At 36.6% G+C, this 15,074-nt stretch overlaps 1 protein-coding gene across 6 annotated transcripts in view; it reads right to left on the reverse strand.

Moving 5' to 3' along the window:
* Positions 1–15,074, reverse strand: part of AFG2A (AFG2 AAA ATPase homolog A) — a 352,856-nt gene that overhangs the window by 171,855 nt on the left and 165,927 nt on the right. Inside the window, exon 15 of one of the 6 annotated variants that reach the window (XM_064285370.1) lies at positions 1–15,069. This exon is cut by the window's left edge and continues 18,053 nt beyond it. The exons of the other annotated variants lie outside the window; for them this stretch is intronic. Within the exon in view, the coding sequence (XP_064141440.1) occupies positions 15,058–15,069 (12 nt within the window). The 3' untranslated portion in view covers positions 1–15,057. The remainder of the gene's footprint in view (positions 15,070–15,074) is intronic. 6 annotated transcript variants of the gene reach the window in all.

Consider the following 15,074-nt stretch of genomic DNA (forward strand, 5'->3'; position numbering starts at 1 on the left):
ACCTTATTAAACCAGTATTATGTATGATAAACATGAACTTCAGAGCTACACACATGACACAAACCTCCACCAACTAATCAATCAATTAATACAAAAGACATTTAGTGACCATCTAGAATGTACCAGGCACTGTACTAAGTTTTCAGGATATGAATCTGAAGAAATAAGGTCCTTGCCCTCAAGGCATGTACAATATAGTGAGAAAAGTTTTTTTAAATGAGATAATTGCTTTTTGCAATAGAAACTGTCCAAATATCTGCTAAGGGTGGCCAAAGGATACGATTCTTAAAGGAATGAGTCAAAGTTAGCAAACCAGCAGACAGGAAGGCAATTCCTTGTTCACAGTGATATAATGGAGGATATACTATCAGAGATTAAGGAATCTTGTAGGAAAGAGAACTTTCAAGGAAGATACTTAAGAATGAGAGGTTATCCCAGAATATATAAGTATCAGAACTGCCAAAGAAAGCCTGGCTCTTGGAAAAGACAGTGTTTACATTAGTGTTATTGAGTAATTAGAGTTAGTGATGAACTGATGTAAAGTGATAATGCAAGAAGCTGGCCACAGTAATTTGTGTTGTCTGTGTTTTCAGGAAGAGGTGTGTCTTTATTTTGCCTGCAGTGAACCTGACTGATGACTATGGGCAGGTCTATACTCCACCCAAAGTGAGTCATTTTATTTATTTTTTTAAAGGATGTAACTGAATTTAGAAGGTTGTGTTTAGCATTGAGTCTATTGGCTTCTTTACTACCAAGTAAGGGTAAGACAAATTTTTCTCAAAGAAGTAGTGTAAGTTGGTAAGATAGAAAGGGAAAAAAAAAAAAAAAAAAGGCTAGTCATCACATCACTACTGTTTCTCCAGAGAGAATACTTGCTGAGAAAACAAAGCAAGACAAGATTTTTGGCAGATAATACCATTGTTAGATTCTTCTAAAAACATTGTTGACTTCATTTCTTTTTTTGGAGGCTCACAATTGCCTAAAAAATAAGGTTCAATTTTTTTTGGCTGACATTCAATCCTTTAACTAGTCTTTTAAATCCTAGGAGAGTCTCAAAGATTTTGAGAGCTACAATCTCTCACTCAGATTTAAAGAGTTAAATTTTATTTCTGATACATCACCCTGTTTACCACTGGAGAGAACCAGGAAGCTCAAGGCAAATGACTCTGCTCAGGGCACTGTCTTCACCCTCTGTACCCTTCAGCCCAGTCCCACAGCCTTCCAGTTATCTCTCATTTCTCCCCATAGGAGCTTTTGCTTCAGCCAGGCTCATCTATTCTGTCACCCAGGCTCTACTCTACACCACTGCCTCCACTCGGCTTCCTCCCCTTCAGAAAACCCATTAAAAAAACTCAATGCCATTGAGTCGATTCTGACTCATAGCAACCCCGTAGGACAGAGCAAGAACTCTGTCTGAAAGGGTTTCCAAGGAGCGGTTGGGGTATTCAAACTGCCAACCTTTTGGTTAGCAGCCAAACTCTTAACCATTGTGCCACCAGGGCTCCATTACCTTTCCTAACCAACTACCTTCTGCATTTCAATGATTCTAAGGTACACACTTCTTCACCTTTTATTGTCACAGAAAACAGCATGTGTCTTGCAATCGATGCATATCATAGTTTAACTGGCTGTATTTTCCTAGTACTGTATTTTTACACAAATAAGGCACACCTCCTATGTTTGTTTGCCAGCTGTGCACCCCCCCCCAAGGTATTTTCAGAGGCACTGTTATGCCGATCTTTTTTCACATGTTGTTGTAAAAAAATTAGTATAGTTTTATTACAAAAATTCCTGGGGGGTGGAGGGTGTACAGCTGGCAAACAAATGTGGAGGATGTGCACTATTTTTGTAAAATATAATAATCTATAGTCTACCACCCATCTGTCAGTTTGCTGTACTGTGGTGGCTTGCATGTTGCTGTGGGCTGGTATTTCAAATGCAAGCAGGGTCACCCATGGTGGACAAGTTTCAGTGGAGCTTCCAGACTAAGGTAGACTGGGAAGAAAGGCCTAGTGATCCACTTCTGTGAAATAACCAATGGATCACAACAGAATATTATCTGACTCGCCTGCTTTGAACACATCATCAGGAGGAATCAATCGTTAGAGGAAGACATTGCATTTGGCGAAGCAGAGGGTCAATGAGTGTGGAGGAGATTTTGGATGAGATGGATTGGCACTATGACCACAACGATGGATTCAAACATGCCAGCAATTTTAAGGATGATGCACGACCAGGCAGCATCTTGTGTTGTACATGAGGTTGCCACCAGTCCAAGTTGCTCCAATGGCAGCTAACAAGAACAACAACTATCTCTAAAGGAGTGTTGCACCTTACAATCAATGTAACACTTCTATGACTTCCATCTGACTTTGTTCTTATGTGTTCAAAACACTCGCCCACAGAATCATGCCTGCTTTATCAAACCTGTAACTGAGCAAGAAGTGTAATTTTAAGAGTAACATTTGGAAGTTCTATCATGATATCCGATACTCAACATTTGGCAGAATATCACATTAAAAACCTGTCAAAAATTTTACAGAAGAAAACTAAAAAAGATCTTATATGTAAATCTCTCACTGAATTCCACTAAATCATTTAATAGCTATAATCAAATTAACAAACACGTTGTTACTGAGGTATGATTTATCTGGAGTTGGAAAATGATTTAGTCAGAACTGCTATTCATCACAGGTAAAGCAACACAGTGTAATACAGACAGAACACTAGACTAGGAATAAAATAATGTTCCCGGATCTATGTTACCTCATCTGAAATTAAGAAGGTTAGACATGACTTCTTTCAGCACTTTTGCTCTGTGGTTTTCACAACTGATATTTGGATACAGATCACCTTTATTAGTGGGTAAAAATGGAGAAACGGATCCTAAACTCTAAGACACCATGGTGATTTTAGAGCTGAATTTGAACCCTGCTTTGAGGAATCTCCTCTTTCTCTTGAATTGCAAGTGATGAGACATTTTGGCACTTGAAACCTGGCATTCTTTCTCTTCTTTCTTGTTGATTTCCTTCCTCTGATTGCTGCAGACAGGTTGTAGCAAGTAAAGTTCTCTTTAGGAGTGATTTATTCTGCTCAAATGTTCCTCTGTATTTTCTTCCACTCACATGATGCAACAGTAAGCATGTTTATATACTGCCTATGTAGTCTCTATTTCTCAAATTTCTTTGGGGAGCCACTATATAATAGGTATTATCACGTCCTGAAATTCACTTGTCAAGAAGAGAGAGAAAATGCACAAAGGATGTAGAAGTTACTAATCTCTATTGTTATGCTTCAGTAATTAACAGATAGCATTAGTAAACTCTAGTCTTTACACTGAGAATTTATATAAAATTGCAATTTTGGAAAAAAAAAATTTGACACAAAAGCTATAGGTATCTTTCCCCTGACACACATAACCATATACAAATACAACCCTTGTTCTGAAATTTCTGAGATTTCTCTTTCATTGGAAGTACACTGTGGGACTATCAGGCTAATTCCAAGATCTGTAAACTTTTACATGTTAAAAAAAAAGAGAGAGAGAGAAAGAACAAATTGATTTGAGATTCAGGTTTATTACTTCCTCTGTCAAAAGTGATTTTGAGAAAGTCATTTTATTTTCTCAAAGCTTTAATGATCATATATGTAAAATGAGGATTTGGACCGTCAGTGGTTTTCAACCTAATTTTCTGCCTCAACACACCAGAGATCCTACTCAGTCTCATCATTCACGGAAGCTGACTGTCCTAGGGGTGCTACAGTGAGTGGTGAGGGAAGGGTGAGTTTGTATTTGAAAAGGCTCCCAGGTGTATCTGACAAACCTAGAGGTGTGTTGTGTGTGTAGGGGGAAGGAGTGTCATTCCAGCTCCCTTTTTACTCTCACTCTCATTGTTATATAAACTAATTATCTCAAGGTCCTTTTCAGCATCCAGTTTCTGTGATTCTGTGAATGGAAAGGACTCTTTCAAGAACAGCACTTCATTTTGGTTTTTTTTTTTCTAAGCAAACCTTGTGTAGTAGTACTTAACCTTTTGATAATAACATATCCTTTTAAAAATCAGAGGAATGTTGTGATACATGCATAACAATACCAAAAAATACAAAATACAGGCAAAATATTGCATTTTTCAGGGGATTCTAAAACCCAGAACTCTACGGCATGTTCCTAGGGGTCTGTGGAGACTGTCAAAGAACCTCTGCTACATTATTTTTAACTCCTTAAAATAAAACCACTTCCTAAGAATCGACTTGATGGCACTGGGTTTGGTTTTTGGTTTTAAGAGGAGTTACACGGTCACATTAATAGTGAATTATTTTTGATTTGATACTTAATTCAATTTTTGTTTAAGTCTGTGGCATTCTGAAAGTACTAGAAGAAAGTACTGGCACTCTGAAAGTACCAGACAGAAAGACGCAATAATTTTGGGGTCTGACAGCTTTAGACAAAGGCATATCTGGGAGAAGTGAGATCCCAGAAAAAAGTTGTTAGTTACCCAAAACTGATGAAGGGACACCAAAGCCTAGGGCACTGCATGTCACAGAAAATTATCCCCCGAAACAACATGGTCGGTTTCACATGACATTCTTCTTCTTAGCTTCCCTCATTTTGTCCTTGACATTGTCTTTCTTGGTGTAAGATTTCCCTATTTCATAGGTCCCTAGGGAATGTACAGGGTCTATTCTGAAAAACACTATTCTGATCCTAAGGGGTTTAGCAATATTTACAAAATAAAACACGAATGCAAAATTCAACCATTTTATAGAAGTCACATAATATCTGGGGGAGTGGTGAACTGCAGTCCACAGAAGTTTTCTGCTGTATGTTTCCAGTCATAGACAGACCCTAAGCGTGCGTGGTTGTGATGAACGAAAGCTTTAGAGAGACCATTCAGCGGTGTTGCAGCTAAATTTAAGCCTCACACCATCTGTTAAATTTTATTTGGGGCAAGAAGCTACTCTGCCTGCAGACTGCAATTTCTGGTAGTGTTAATTTTACCTCCTATAAGTTCCTCTCTCCTTTTCATATTAATTAATCTTTATTAATGGCAGCTTACAGCTTATCTGGAGTCCTTGGGTGATACAAACAGTTAACATGCTCAGCTGCTAACAAAAAGAATGGAGGTTCAAGCCACCCAGAAGCGCTTTGGAGGAAAACCCTGGTGCTCTACTTCTGAAAACTCAGCCAGTGAAAACCCCATGAAGTCCAGTTCTACTCTGACACACATGGGGTTGCCATGATGGAACTGACTCCACAACAGGCTTTTTTTTTGTTTGTTTTTTGTGTTTTTAGTTTGTGCGGATAAACTATTAGCATGGAACCATTTAGAATAAGAGAAGTTCTTCAGTTTATGTTTTGAACGTAAAGAATATAAAGCCTTCACAGGACAGAAGGATTGTAAGTCGGATTGTTTATTCCTTTTCAAAAATTTGAGATGCTGGCAATTACAAATTTAACAATATTCAGACATAAGTTGTAAGGGAGGCAAAAGGTCTTAGTGAAGAACATGACTGAATCAAGAATTTCCAATTTGAATAGGTACTGATGCAGTTCCCAGCCGTCAAAGGGATTATTTTTTAAATTTTTGGTTGTAATTTTATTTTTTGCAATTTTTGACATATTTTCCCTTCAGACCAATGTTTAATACAGGGATTAGTTTTCCAGGGATTTTATTCTACAGATATGTTGTTAGCATTCATCAAAAAGCCACAGTATAAAGAACAGATCCTTTATGGATTACGCATCCATGTTTTAATGTAGCTGAGTTTTATGTAGGGTCTCCTAGTGCAAAACTTTCTTAACTTTTCATTACTTCAGTATTCCACCCTCGTTCAAACAATTCCATTATATCTTCATTGTTCTGTTTCATTTTCCTGTTCAAAATCAGAAATGACAAGCCCACTTGAAGAAACTATAACTAATAGATAAAACTGCAAACTAGACACAGTAACGAGCTGAGTCTTAATTTAAGGTCTAGGTACATCTTGGATGTTAGCCTTTTTAACCTATATGAATAAGTTACATATGCCAAAGTTGGAGAGGGTGGAAAATTTCTGAGTTTGTTAAAATATATATATATATATATATATATATATATTTTCTAATCCTTCTTATAACCTTATGTAGTTGGCATAAATATTCCCTTTTATTAGTTTGTAAATAAAAGTCCTAAGAATTGAAATAAAGTATCCTGGCTATACAGCCAAAAGCTGACACAGCTAGGAATGGTTGATTATTCAATACCTGTCAAGAATTTCTTTTCTTTTCAATCCTTAAAGTTAGAGAATTTTTACTCTTGAAAGCTCACAATGGGCAATTATTTCATGATTTTGAGGACAGTGGTATATGACCACAATAATTTTCTATTTTTATTGATTTTGGTATCAGAATGAATTTTTGTTTACAAAATCTCATTATGGTTTAAAATTAAGAGTAACTTAAGACGTTGCTTAAAAATTTAGTACAAAACATATTCTAAAATATGTAACCCCGATCAATGTCGTAACTTAAGAGAACCTTGAGGAAATAAGAGAGAGATAAAAAAAAAAAAAAATTTTTTTTTTTTTTTGAGAGAGATAGAAGGGGAAAAAAACATCTTCAGAGGAGGAAGAAAAAAATTTAAATAAATAATAAGCACAGATACGCAACAGGAAAGGAACACGTGTAGCTAAATCAAAAGAACATTAAGAGGAAGAAATGAAGGAAGATGGAGGGAGGCAGAGGAAATGGAGAAACAAAATATTGTTGGTAAGACATTCAGCATCTCTAATGTTAACTATAACAATCTGTACTTCTTGTTCACCTATAATGAAGTCTCCAAAGTAACTTCTATTGCCTTTTTAAATTTAAGAATAACAGATCTATTGAGCACATGTACTCTTTTATGTCATATATATATATATATATATATTCTAATCCTTCTTATAACCTTATGTAGTTGGCATAAATATTCCCTTTTATTAGTTTGTAAATAAAAGTCCTAAGAATTGAAATAAAGTATCCTGGCTATACAGCCAAAAGCTGACACAGCTAGGAATGGTTGATTATTCAATACCTGTCAAGAATTTCTTTTCTTTTCAATCCTTAAAGTTAGAGAATTTTTACTCTTGAAAGCTCACAATGGGCAATTATTTCATGATTTTGGCAACCTGTCTAAACCAGTGTCACCTCTGATGTGAATGCAATTGTTCTGAGAACTGGATGTTTTACGCCCCTACTTTAATGTTGGTCTAGGTGCAAATATTATTTTACCAGTTCATGTTAAATACGTTATAATAGTGTGCTTTGATTTTCCTCTCTCTTATCCTTTGTGGTATTATTGACATGTATCTTACTTCTACGAGTATTAGAGAAGCTCACTCACAATACAGGCAAGAGACTGAATGACACAGGAAGCATTAGAGAAGACAAAAGGAATACACAGAGTTACTGTACAAAAAAATTTAATTGACGTTCAACTATTCCAGGACGTGGCGGTTGTTGTTAGGTGTATGGCGTTGCTTCCAACTCATAGTGCCCTATGTTTAAAAGAATGAAACACTGCCTGGTCCTGTGCCATCCTCCCAATCATTGCTACGTTTGAGCCCATTGTCACAGTCACTGTGCCAATCCATCTTGTTGAGGGTCCCCCTTTTTCGCTGACCCTCTACTTCACTAAGCATGATGTCCTTCTCCAGGAATTGGTCCTTCCTGATAATATGTCCAAAATACATGAGACAAAATCTTACCATCCGTGCAACTAATGTGCATTCTGACTGTACTTCTTCCAAGACAGATTTGTTCATTCTTTTGGCAGTACATGCCCCCTTCAATATTCTTCACCAAAACCATAATTCAAAGGCATCAATTTTTCAGTCTTCCTCATTTGCTGACCAGCTTTTGTACGCATAGGAGGCAACTGAAAATATCATGATTAGGGTCAGGTGTACCTTAGTTCTCAAGGTGACATCTTTGCTTTTTAATACTTCAAAGAGGTCTTTGACAGTAGATTTGCCCAATGCAATACGACATGTGATTTCTTGACTGCTGCTTCCATGGGCATGGATTGCGGATCCAAGCAAAATGAAGTCCGTAACAACTGCAGTATTTTCTCTGTTTATGATGATGCTGCTTAATGGTCCAGTTGTGAGAATTTTTGTTTTCTTTATGTTGAAGTTCAATTCATACTGAAGGCTATAGTCTTTGATCTTTATCAGTAAGTCCTTCAAGTCCTCTTCACTTTCAGCAAGGAAGGTTTGTCATTTGCATATCGCAGCACTGGAGGGCAAATCTGCTACAAAAGATCTCTTTAAAGTTTTATAAAGCAAAGATGACACTCTGGTAATTATGGTGCCCCTGACAGAAGCCATGGGCTTTTCGATCACCTCATATGCATGTGAAAGCTGGACAATTAAAAAAAGAACTGAAGAACTGATGCATTTGAATTGTGGTGTTGGCAAGAATACTGACTATACTATGGACTGCCTGAAGAAGGAATAAATCAGTCTTCGAAGAAATACAAACACAGTGCTCCTTAGAAATGAAGACGGAAAGACTTCAACTTGCTTATTTTCGACATGTCATCAGGAATGGCCAATCGCTAGAGAAGGACATCATGTTTGGTAAAGTAGAGGGTCGCCAAAAACAATGAGATAGGTTGACACAATAGACATAACAATGTACTCAAAAATATCAATAATCATAAAGATGGCACAGGACCAGGCAACATTGCATTCTGTTATACATAAGGTCACCATGAATTGGAACCAACTCAAAGGCAATTATCAACAAAGGTTTCATGTGGCTTCTTCCCCACCCCCCTCAAGAAATAAGAGTATAAAAATGTTATTTTAGAACCATAAAGGTAAATATCAGGAAAAAAGAATCTAAGAAAGTATAGAATGGTTCATTCTGGGGAGTAGGAATTGAGAAGGGGGAAGAAACAGAAGGAGAATGCTGTTTGTATTTAGTCCTACAGTTCTATTTAACTTTTTAAAAATATAAGCAGGTATTACAGTGATAAAACTGAAAGAAGATAGTTACATAGATATACATACATATATATGAAATGACTTTTATAATGAATACTACCCAAATTTCCCCCCCGTGAAATAGGAATGTTCGCCCTCTCGTAAGTATCAGGATAAACTATTTTACATTCCTCTCTACCTCACATTCCTTAGAATGATCTGAATGCTGAGACTGAGAAAAAATGATACATAATCAAGACTCAGTGCACAAGCACACTCAGTCCTCTCACTTTCCCTCCCTTCTCATCCTCCCAGGACCAAAATGTCATCTAATTATCAGATATTCTGTTAGAAAACTATCTTACCCAAGCCATTTCTGGAATAATTTCAGGTTATCATTGTTACTTCCTGTAGAGTCAATTTAAATTTACGGGGACCTGTGTGTGCAGAGTAGAACCGTTCCATTGGGTTTTAAAGGCTGTCACCTCTCAGAAGCAGGCCACCAGGTCTGTCCTCTGAGGCACTCCTGGCTGAGTTCAGACCACCAACCTTTCAGCTAGGAGTCGAGTGCTTAACTGTTTACACCGTCCAGGAACTTCTTAATTTCAAGTTAGTACAAGTAAAATAGATGATTGTGCCAGCTGCTGTCGAGTCGGTTCCAACTCACGGTGATCCTGTTTGTCATAGTAGAACAGTGCTCCATTGGTTTTCAATGGCTGATTTTTCAGGAAGTAGACTGCACGGCCTTTCTTCTGAAGCAATTGTTGGTGGGTTCAAACTTCTAACATTTTGGTCAGCAGCCAAATGTGTTAACTATTAGCACCACCGAGGGACTCTAGGGAATTACAAGTCAAAGTAAATGTACTCGAGGAAAGAAATATTGTTCTTTGAGAAAGGGTTTATCATAAAACATGACCTAGACTCTGAGGTCATGGAGGGTTCTCCATGAGGAGGTGACCTTCTGTGGTGAGATGAATAAGAGTAACTTAGCTGATGTGGCAGCGGAGGAGGCGGGGAGGAGAGTGGTCCAGGCAGGGGAACCACCAAGGCACTCCAAAGTAGACTGTTAGCTCTCATATATGGAATTAAAAATAATAACAACATAGGAAGCTATCATATTATGCATGGTGGATTAAAGATGGCTGTGAAATTTTGTCCATTCTTCCTACCAAGAGCTTGAATCTGTTTTTCCTCCCACTAAACCTAGGGCTAGCCCTGTGAGTTGCTTTAACTGAAACATGGGTTAAAAGAGACATGACATAACTTCAGAGAGTGGCCTTACAAGACCTGTAACTTTCACTTTGAGGGCTTGAACCTCTCTATCTTGGAACCTAGCTGCTATTTTATAAGAAGTCCTTGCCAAGAAAAAGAAGTCCTGTGGAAGAACACCAACGTGCTCTGACACAATGCCGCAGATGAGTCCCCAGCCCCAAGTATATGGGTGAGTCATTGTGGACATTCTAGGTTAGTCAAGCCTCCATTTGAAAGAGGAAGCTCTGACTGGGATGAATTGCCCACTCAGTCAATGGGAAAGCTAATGTCTGAATGACAAAAGAATAAATCCAGAAACCAAAAGCCACTGCCGTCAAGTCAATTCTGACTCAGAGCAACCCTACAGGACAAAAATTTGTGAGATTATTTTGACTGTAAGATACATATGTGATTATTATTGTGAGGATTAAATAACTTAACATATGTAAAATATTTAGAACAGTGCCTGATACATAAGTCTCCAATAAATGTCAGCTATTATTCCAAAAACAAACAAACGAACTCATTGTCATCGAGTCGATACCAACTCATAGTCACCCTATGGACAGACTAGAACTGTCCCACCACTCAGTTTCCAAGGTGTGGCTGGTGGATTCAAACTTCCGACCTTTGGGTTAGCAGCCATAACTCTTAACCACTGTGCCACCATTATTTTATAAGTCAGACGTCAGCTATGGACTTGTCTGAGTGAGCTGTATGACCCAACCCTAGCTTCCACTCTCCAACATGCCTACACACACCTATCACATCACAGAGTAGAAAGCCTCCCAGCTACCAGCATCTATTCCCCCTTAAGAGATATTGGGGATCATATATTTTAAGTTGCTGTTACATTTCTTCATTCATATTTTACCTGCAACTCAGTTAAATAAGTAGCATAAAAATTATTCTTATTAAAAGCTTTTTTTAAAGAAAGCATTTTATAAAAACTATCTCCTAAAATCATGTTTACAAAATTAAAAAACTTTTAATGTCTCCTCTATGATAAAAATCGTATTGCTTAGACTTCCACACCATTGGCGTGTATATATAATACATTTCCACCTACAAAATCTAGTGCATTCTCTTTTTTTTTTTTTTAGGATGGGGGGAGGAAGGAAGTACACTGTTGTGAGCATTAAGTCATTTCAGAATCTCATGAAGAGGGCACATTTGCATTTACATATTCTGACGTACCTACATATTCTTCAGATGCATGCCCCAGAGCCCCTTTGATAATCAAAACTTTTCATTAGGTATGAAATTGAAAATATGAATTGATGCAGAAGAAGAACTAGCCACTCTATTTCCATTTCTTAGAAAAGATTTTATTTCCTGTCCCCAGATCTTTTTTTTCTCACAGTCTCTCTGCTATAACTTGGGTAAAGTAGTAAAAGAACACTGCTTTAAAAAAGTGTGTGTGTGTTTATGTACCTTCTGTATTGGCTTCAATTCTATTATGTCCCGAATCTTTTGCCAAGGTAGGTACTTTTTTTTTTTTTTTTGGTAAGCAAAGGAACACTGTCAGCCTCCTATACAGCTTAAGATACATACATTGGATTAGAAAAAGCTGTGGTGGTATCAGTGGGGCAGCGAACTCAACTCTAGTTACTATAGAAATAAGAAACCTCCATTTTGGCAGAGAGTTGAAGGCATCAAGAGATACAGCTAATGGCACATATTAAAATATAGTAAGGCAGTTGCTACAGGCTGGCTAGAGACCAACTCCATTCTCCTCTCCTATATCTGCATTCTGATCCTTGGGCCTTTCTGGCTGATCTGCTTCCAAAAATCATTTTACAACCACCCACTCTTCACCATTCCCTGGAAAAGTTTCATTGTTTAATTTTAAAAGCATTTCTCTCACCTTACCTCCCTCCCTTTCTCCAAAAATACAGAGTTCTGGTCTTCATCAGCGTGCACATGCAGCTTCTCAGTAATGTTAAAAAGGAACTATATGTATACTTAAACAAGAAAATGGAGGATTTTTTTTTTTTGCCTTCTCATATGTATTCAAGTTAAAATAATTGTAAATGATGTAATTTCCAGTTACTGTAAATATTGAAATTTTAAAATAAGACCTTTACATTAACTCTTTTCAAAGTACTCAGAAGTTAAACCCACAGTGATTTAAGACTACCATCTGTGGAGTACATACACTTCACTGGGGATCAACTCCCTCATCTATAAAACTAGAGAACTGTCCAGAAGATTAAATATACATTCACAATATATGTCATGTGCACAGTGAACTCTCAAGAAATATACTAACATTTCTAATTTTTTTGCTATTATTATTTGGAAGTTGTTAAAATTATTGGCATGGGATTCAAACTAATTCTAATCTAGCCACTACCACTTATAAACTACTAACTTTGTGGAAGTTTTTATATTCTCCTTCATATTCTGCTTCAAACTCCTCCTCAAAAATTAAATTCTCCTCAAAAACTCAGAAATGTTACAAGGATAAGACCGTGTAAAGTGCTTGACATATTAACAGAGGGAAAGTGCATAGTATGCTACTATTATTACATGTGCAGTGTCATCAATTGTTCATTCTTGTCATTTACAAGATTAAATGACTAAACAACAGCCACCTATAAGGCTTCTGTATCTTATATCTCACTCTGCATGTTTCTCTTCCCTGGCTTCATCACCAGCTTTGGTTTCAATAAAGAGCCATGCAACCAAGCAAAAGGGCGAGCATATGTATGCGAGCTCTGTCAAGGTAGCTAAATAAAATTATTCTGCAAAGTTTATAATACATAAGAGGAAAACGTCAGTATAACAATTTCTTAGTGATTTATTAAGAATTAATTCTATGCAAGACATAGGCACTAGGAATACCAAAAGTAAGAGAGTGAATCCCTTCCATTTAGGAATTTACAATTTAGAAATAAACAAAAAAGATAAATAACAATTTAAAGCCACATATATTAAATACTAAGCGGACATTCTAGATAGTACGTTCTACAAGAGACTGGATGAAGGAGAAAATAAATTAGTCTGGGCTAGGAAAATATCTACTTTCAATGAAAGTCCCACTTTTCCCAAACCCCGTCTACTACAAGAAATGAAAACTGACAGATTAAAAAAAAATCATATTTTAAAAAAACAATACAAGCTTTCCATAAATTAATCAATTTCATCAAATCAAGGGTTTCAAGTGTTCAAGTCCTATGAGTTTGAAAAACTTTAAAATGTCCTGTGTGAAAATATTTTTAACCTGATGGAGATTTTCTTTTGTTTCAAAAACTGACTGTAAAACCATTTTTCCCCTACTGAAATACTTCTGCTTTTAATCATATGTAACACTTAAGAAAGAAAGGATCGAGAATAGCCCTTTATAACTATGGAGCTTTATAATTACTGTGTGGGTTACAACAGTTCTACTTTACAAGGACTGCATCTTCCTTTTTTCAACTAAAGCTGGGATCTCTTTGGATATTACTAAGTCATTTACTGGCTTTCCTTGCATCTGGCACCCACTGGAGGACATAGTATATAAAACTATAATCTTAGTTCAGACAATAACAGGACAAAAGCCAGGGAAAGCATAGTAAGTATTACTATATTACTTGGAACATGTAAATAAATTGAATTAGATAATTTATACAGCTTATCCTTAAATTGGAAACCCTGGTAGCAGAGTGGTTAAGTGCTACAGCTGCTAACCCAAGGGTCAGCAGTTCAAATCCGCCAGGTGCTCCTTGGAAACTCTTCGGGGCAGTTCTACTCTGCCCTGTAGGGTCGCTATGAGTCGGAATCGACTCAACGGCACTGGGTTTGGTTTTGGTTTATCCTTAAATTAATTAAACTTTGCTAGGCAAGATACAAAAGCTGGTTAGGAAAAAAATAAAGAAAAGTAAAACAGATATGTAGTGCTAAACAGTTATGTGGATGTGCTCTTTCCAAAATTTCCATCATGTCTCTAAGGGAGTGTAATGAAAATAAAATGAGTACAGTAAAACCTAGAACAACTGGTAAAACTGCCAACTGATTAGGCCTAGATTACACTTGATCTTCTCCATTGATTTACTACTGCATGCCTACTGAAAAATTGCTTAACATTTTCTGTCCCTCAGTCTTTTCATTTGTAAAAGGGGATAACTGCCATTTACAAACTTCATAGTACGTACGTCTTGGCAATTAGACAGTGGGCCCACCCCTGCTGTTAAGAAGGGAATAAACTAGTCTTTTTCTGGGGTGCAAAATAAATCTCTGAGAAGACATATAATTTATATAATGTACTTTTTTGGCTTGAACAAGCTAAAGAACCACTAAGAAGTAATGAGTTTTTATTTTCAAATCACTTTGATGAAACATATTTATTATTAAAATTAACAGTAGCCACTATTTGCGACTTGCTTTAGGTATAAAAAAGATGACAAGAGATCCAATAACAAAGCATTCCCAAAACTGAAATATTCACTTAGTTTTTATTACCATTAGGTTGTTTTTTCTTAACTCTCTTACTAGCTTTAACTTTTAGAATAATAACATAAATAAGATTTGAAGACTTAATTATCCTTAAAACTATAACCCTTAGCTAACTGCCACATAATAAATTTACCATACATTTTCAGTTGTGTTGGTAAAAGTTCTTGGACTACAGATATATAGGTCCTTACAGTTTTTCCATAATAACTATCAAAGATTTCAATTATTAGTGAACACAATTATAACAAGTTGGAGCCAGCATTCTCTACAAAATAATATGCCTGTATGAAATAGGTCATCTCATCTATTGGCATTTAAGGGAGAGATCATTTACTTTATTTGAATGAGTTCTTCTTTGCCCCAATGACTGCTGAATGTGTCTTGTCTCTTCATGAACTTTAGACAGAGTATGTACATCTATTTATGGTGCTGGG

The sequence above is a fragment of the Loxodonta africana genome, chromosome 5 (assembly GCF_030014295.1).
Source record: "Loxodonta africana isolate mLoxAfr1 chromosome 5, mLoxAfr1.hap2, whole genome shotgun sequence".
Classification (NCBI taxonomy): Eukaryota; Metazoa; Chordata; class Mammalia; order Proboscidea; family Elephantidae; genus Loxodonta; species Loxodonta africana.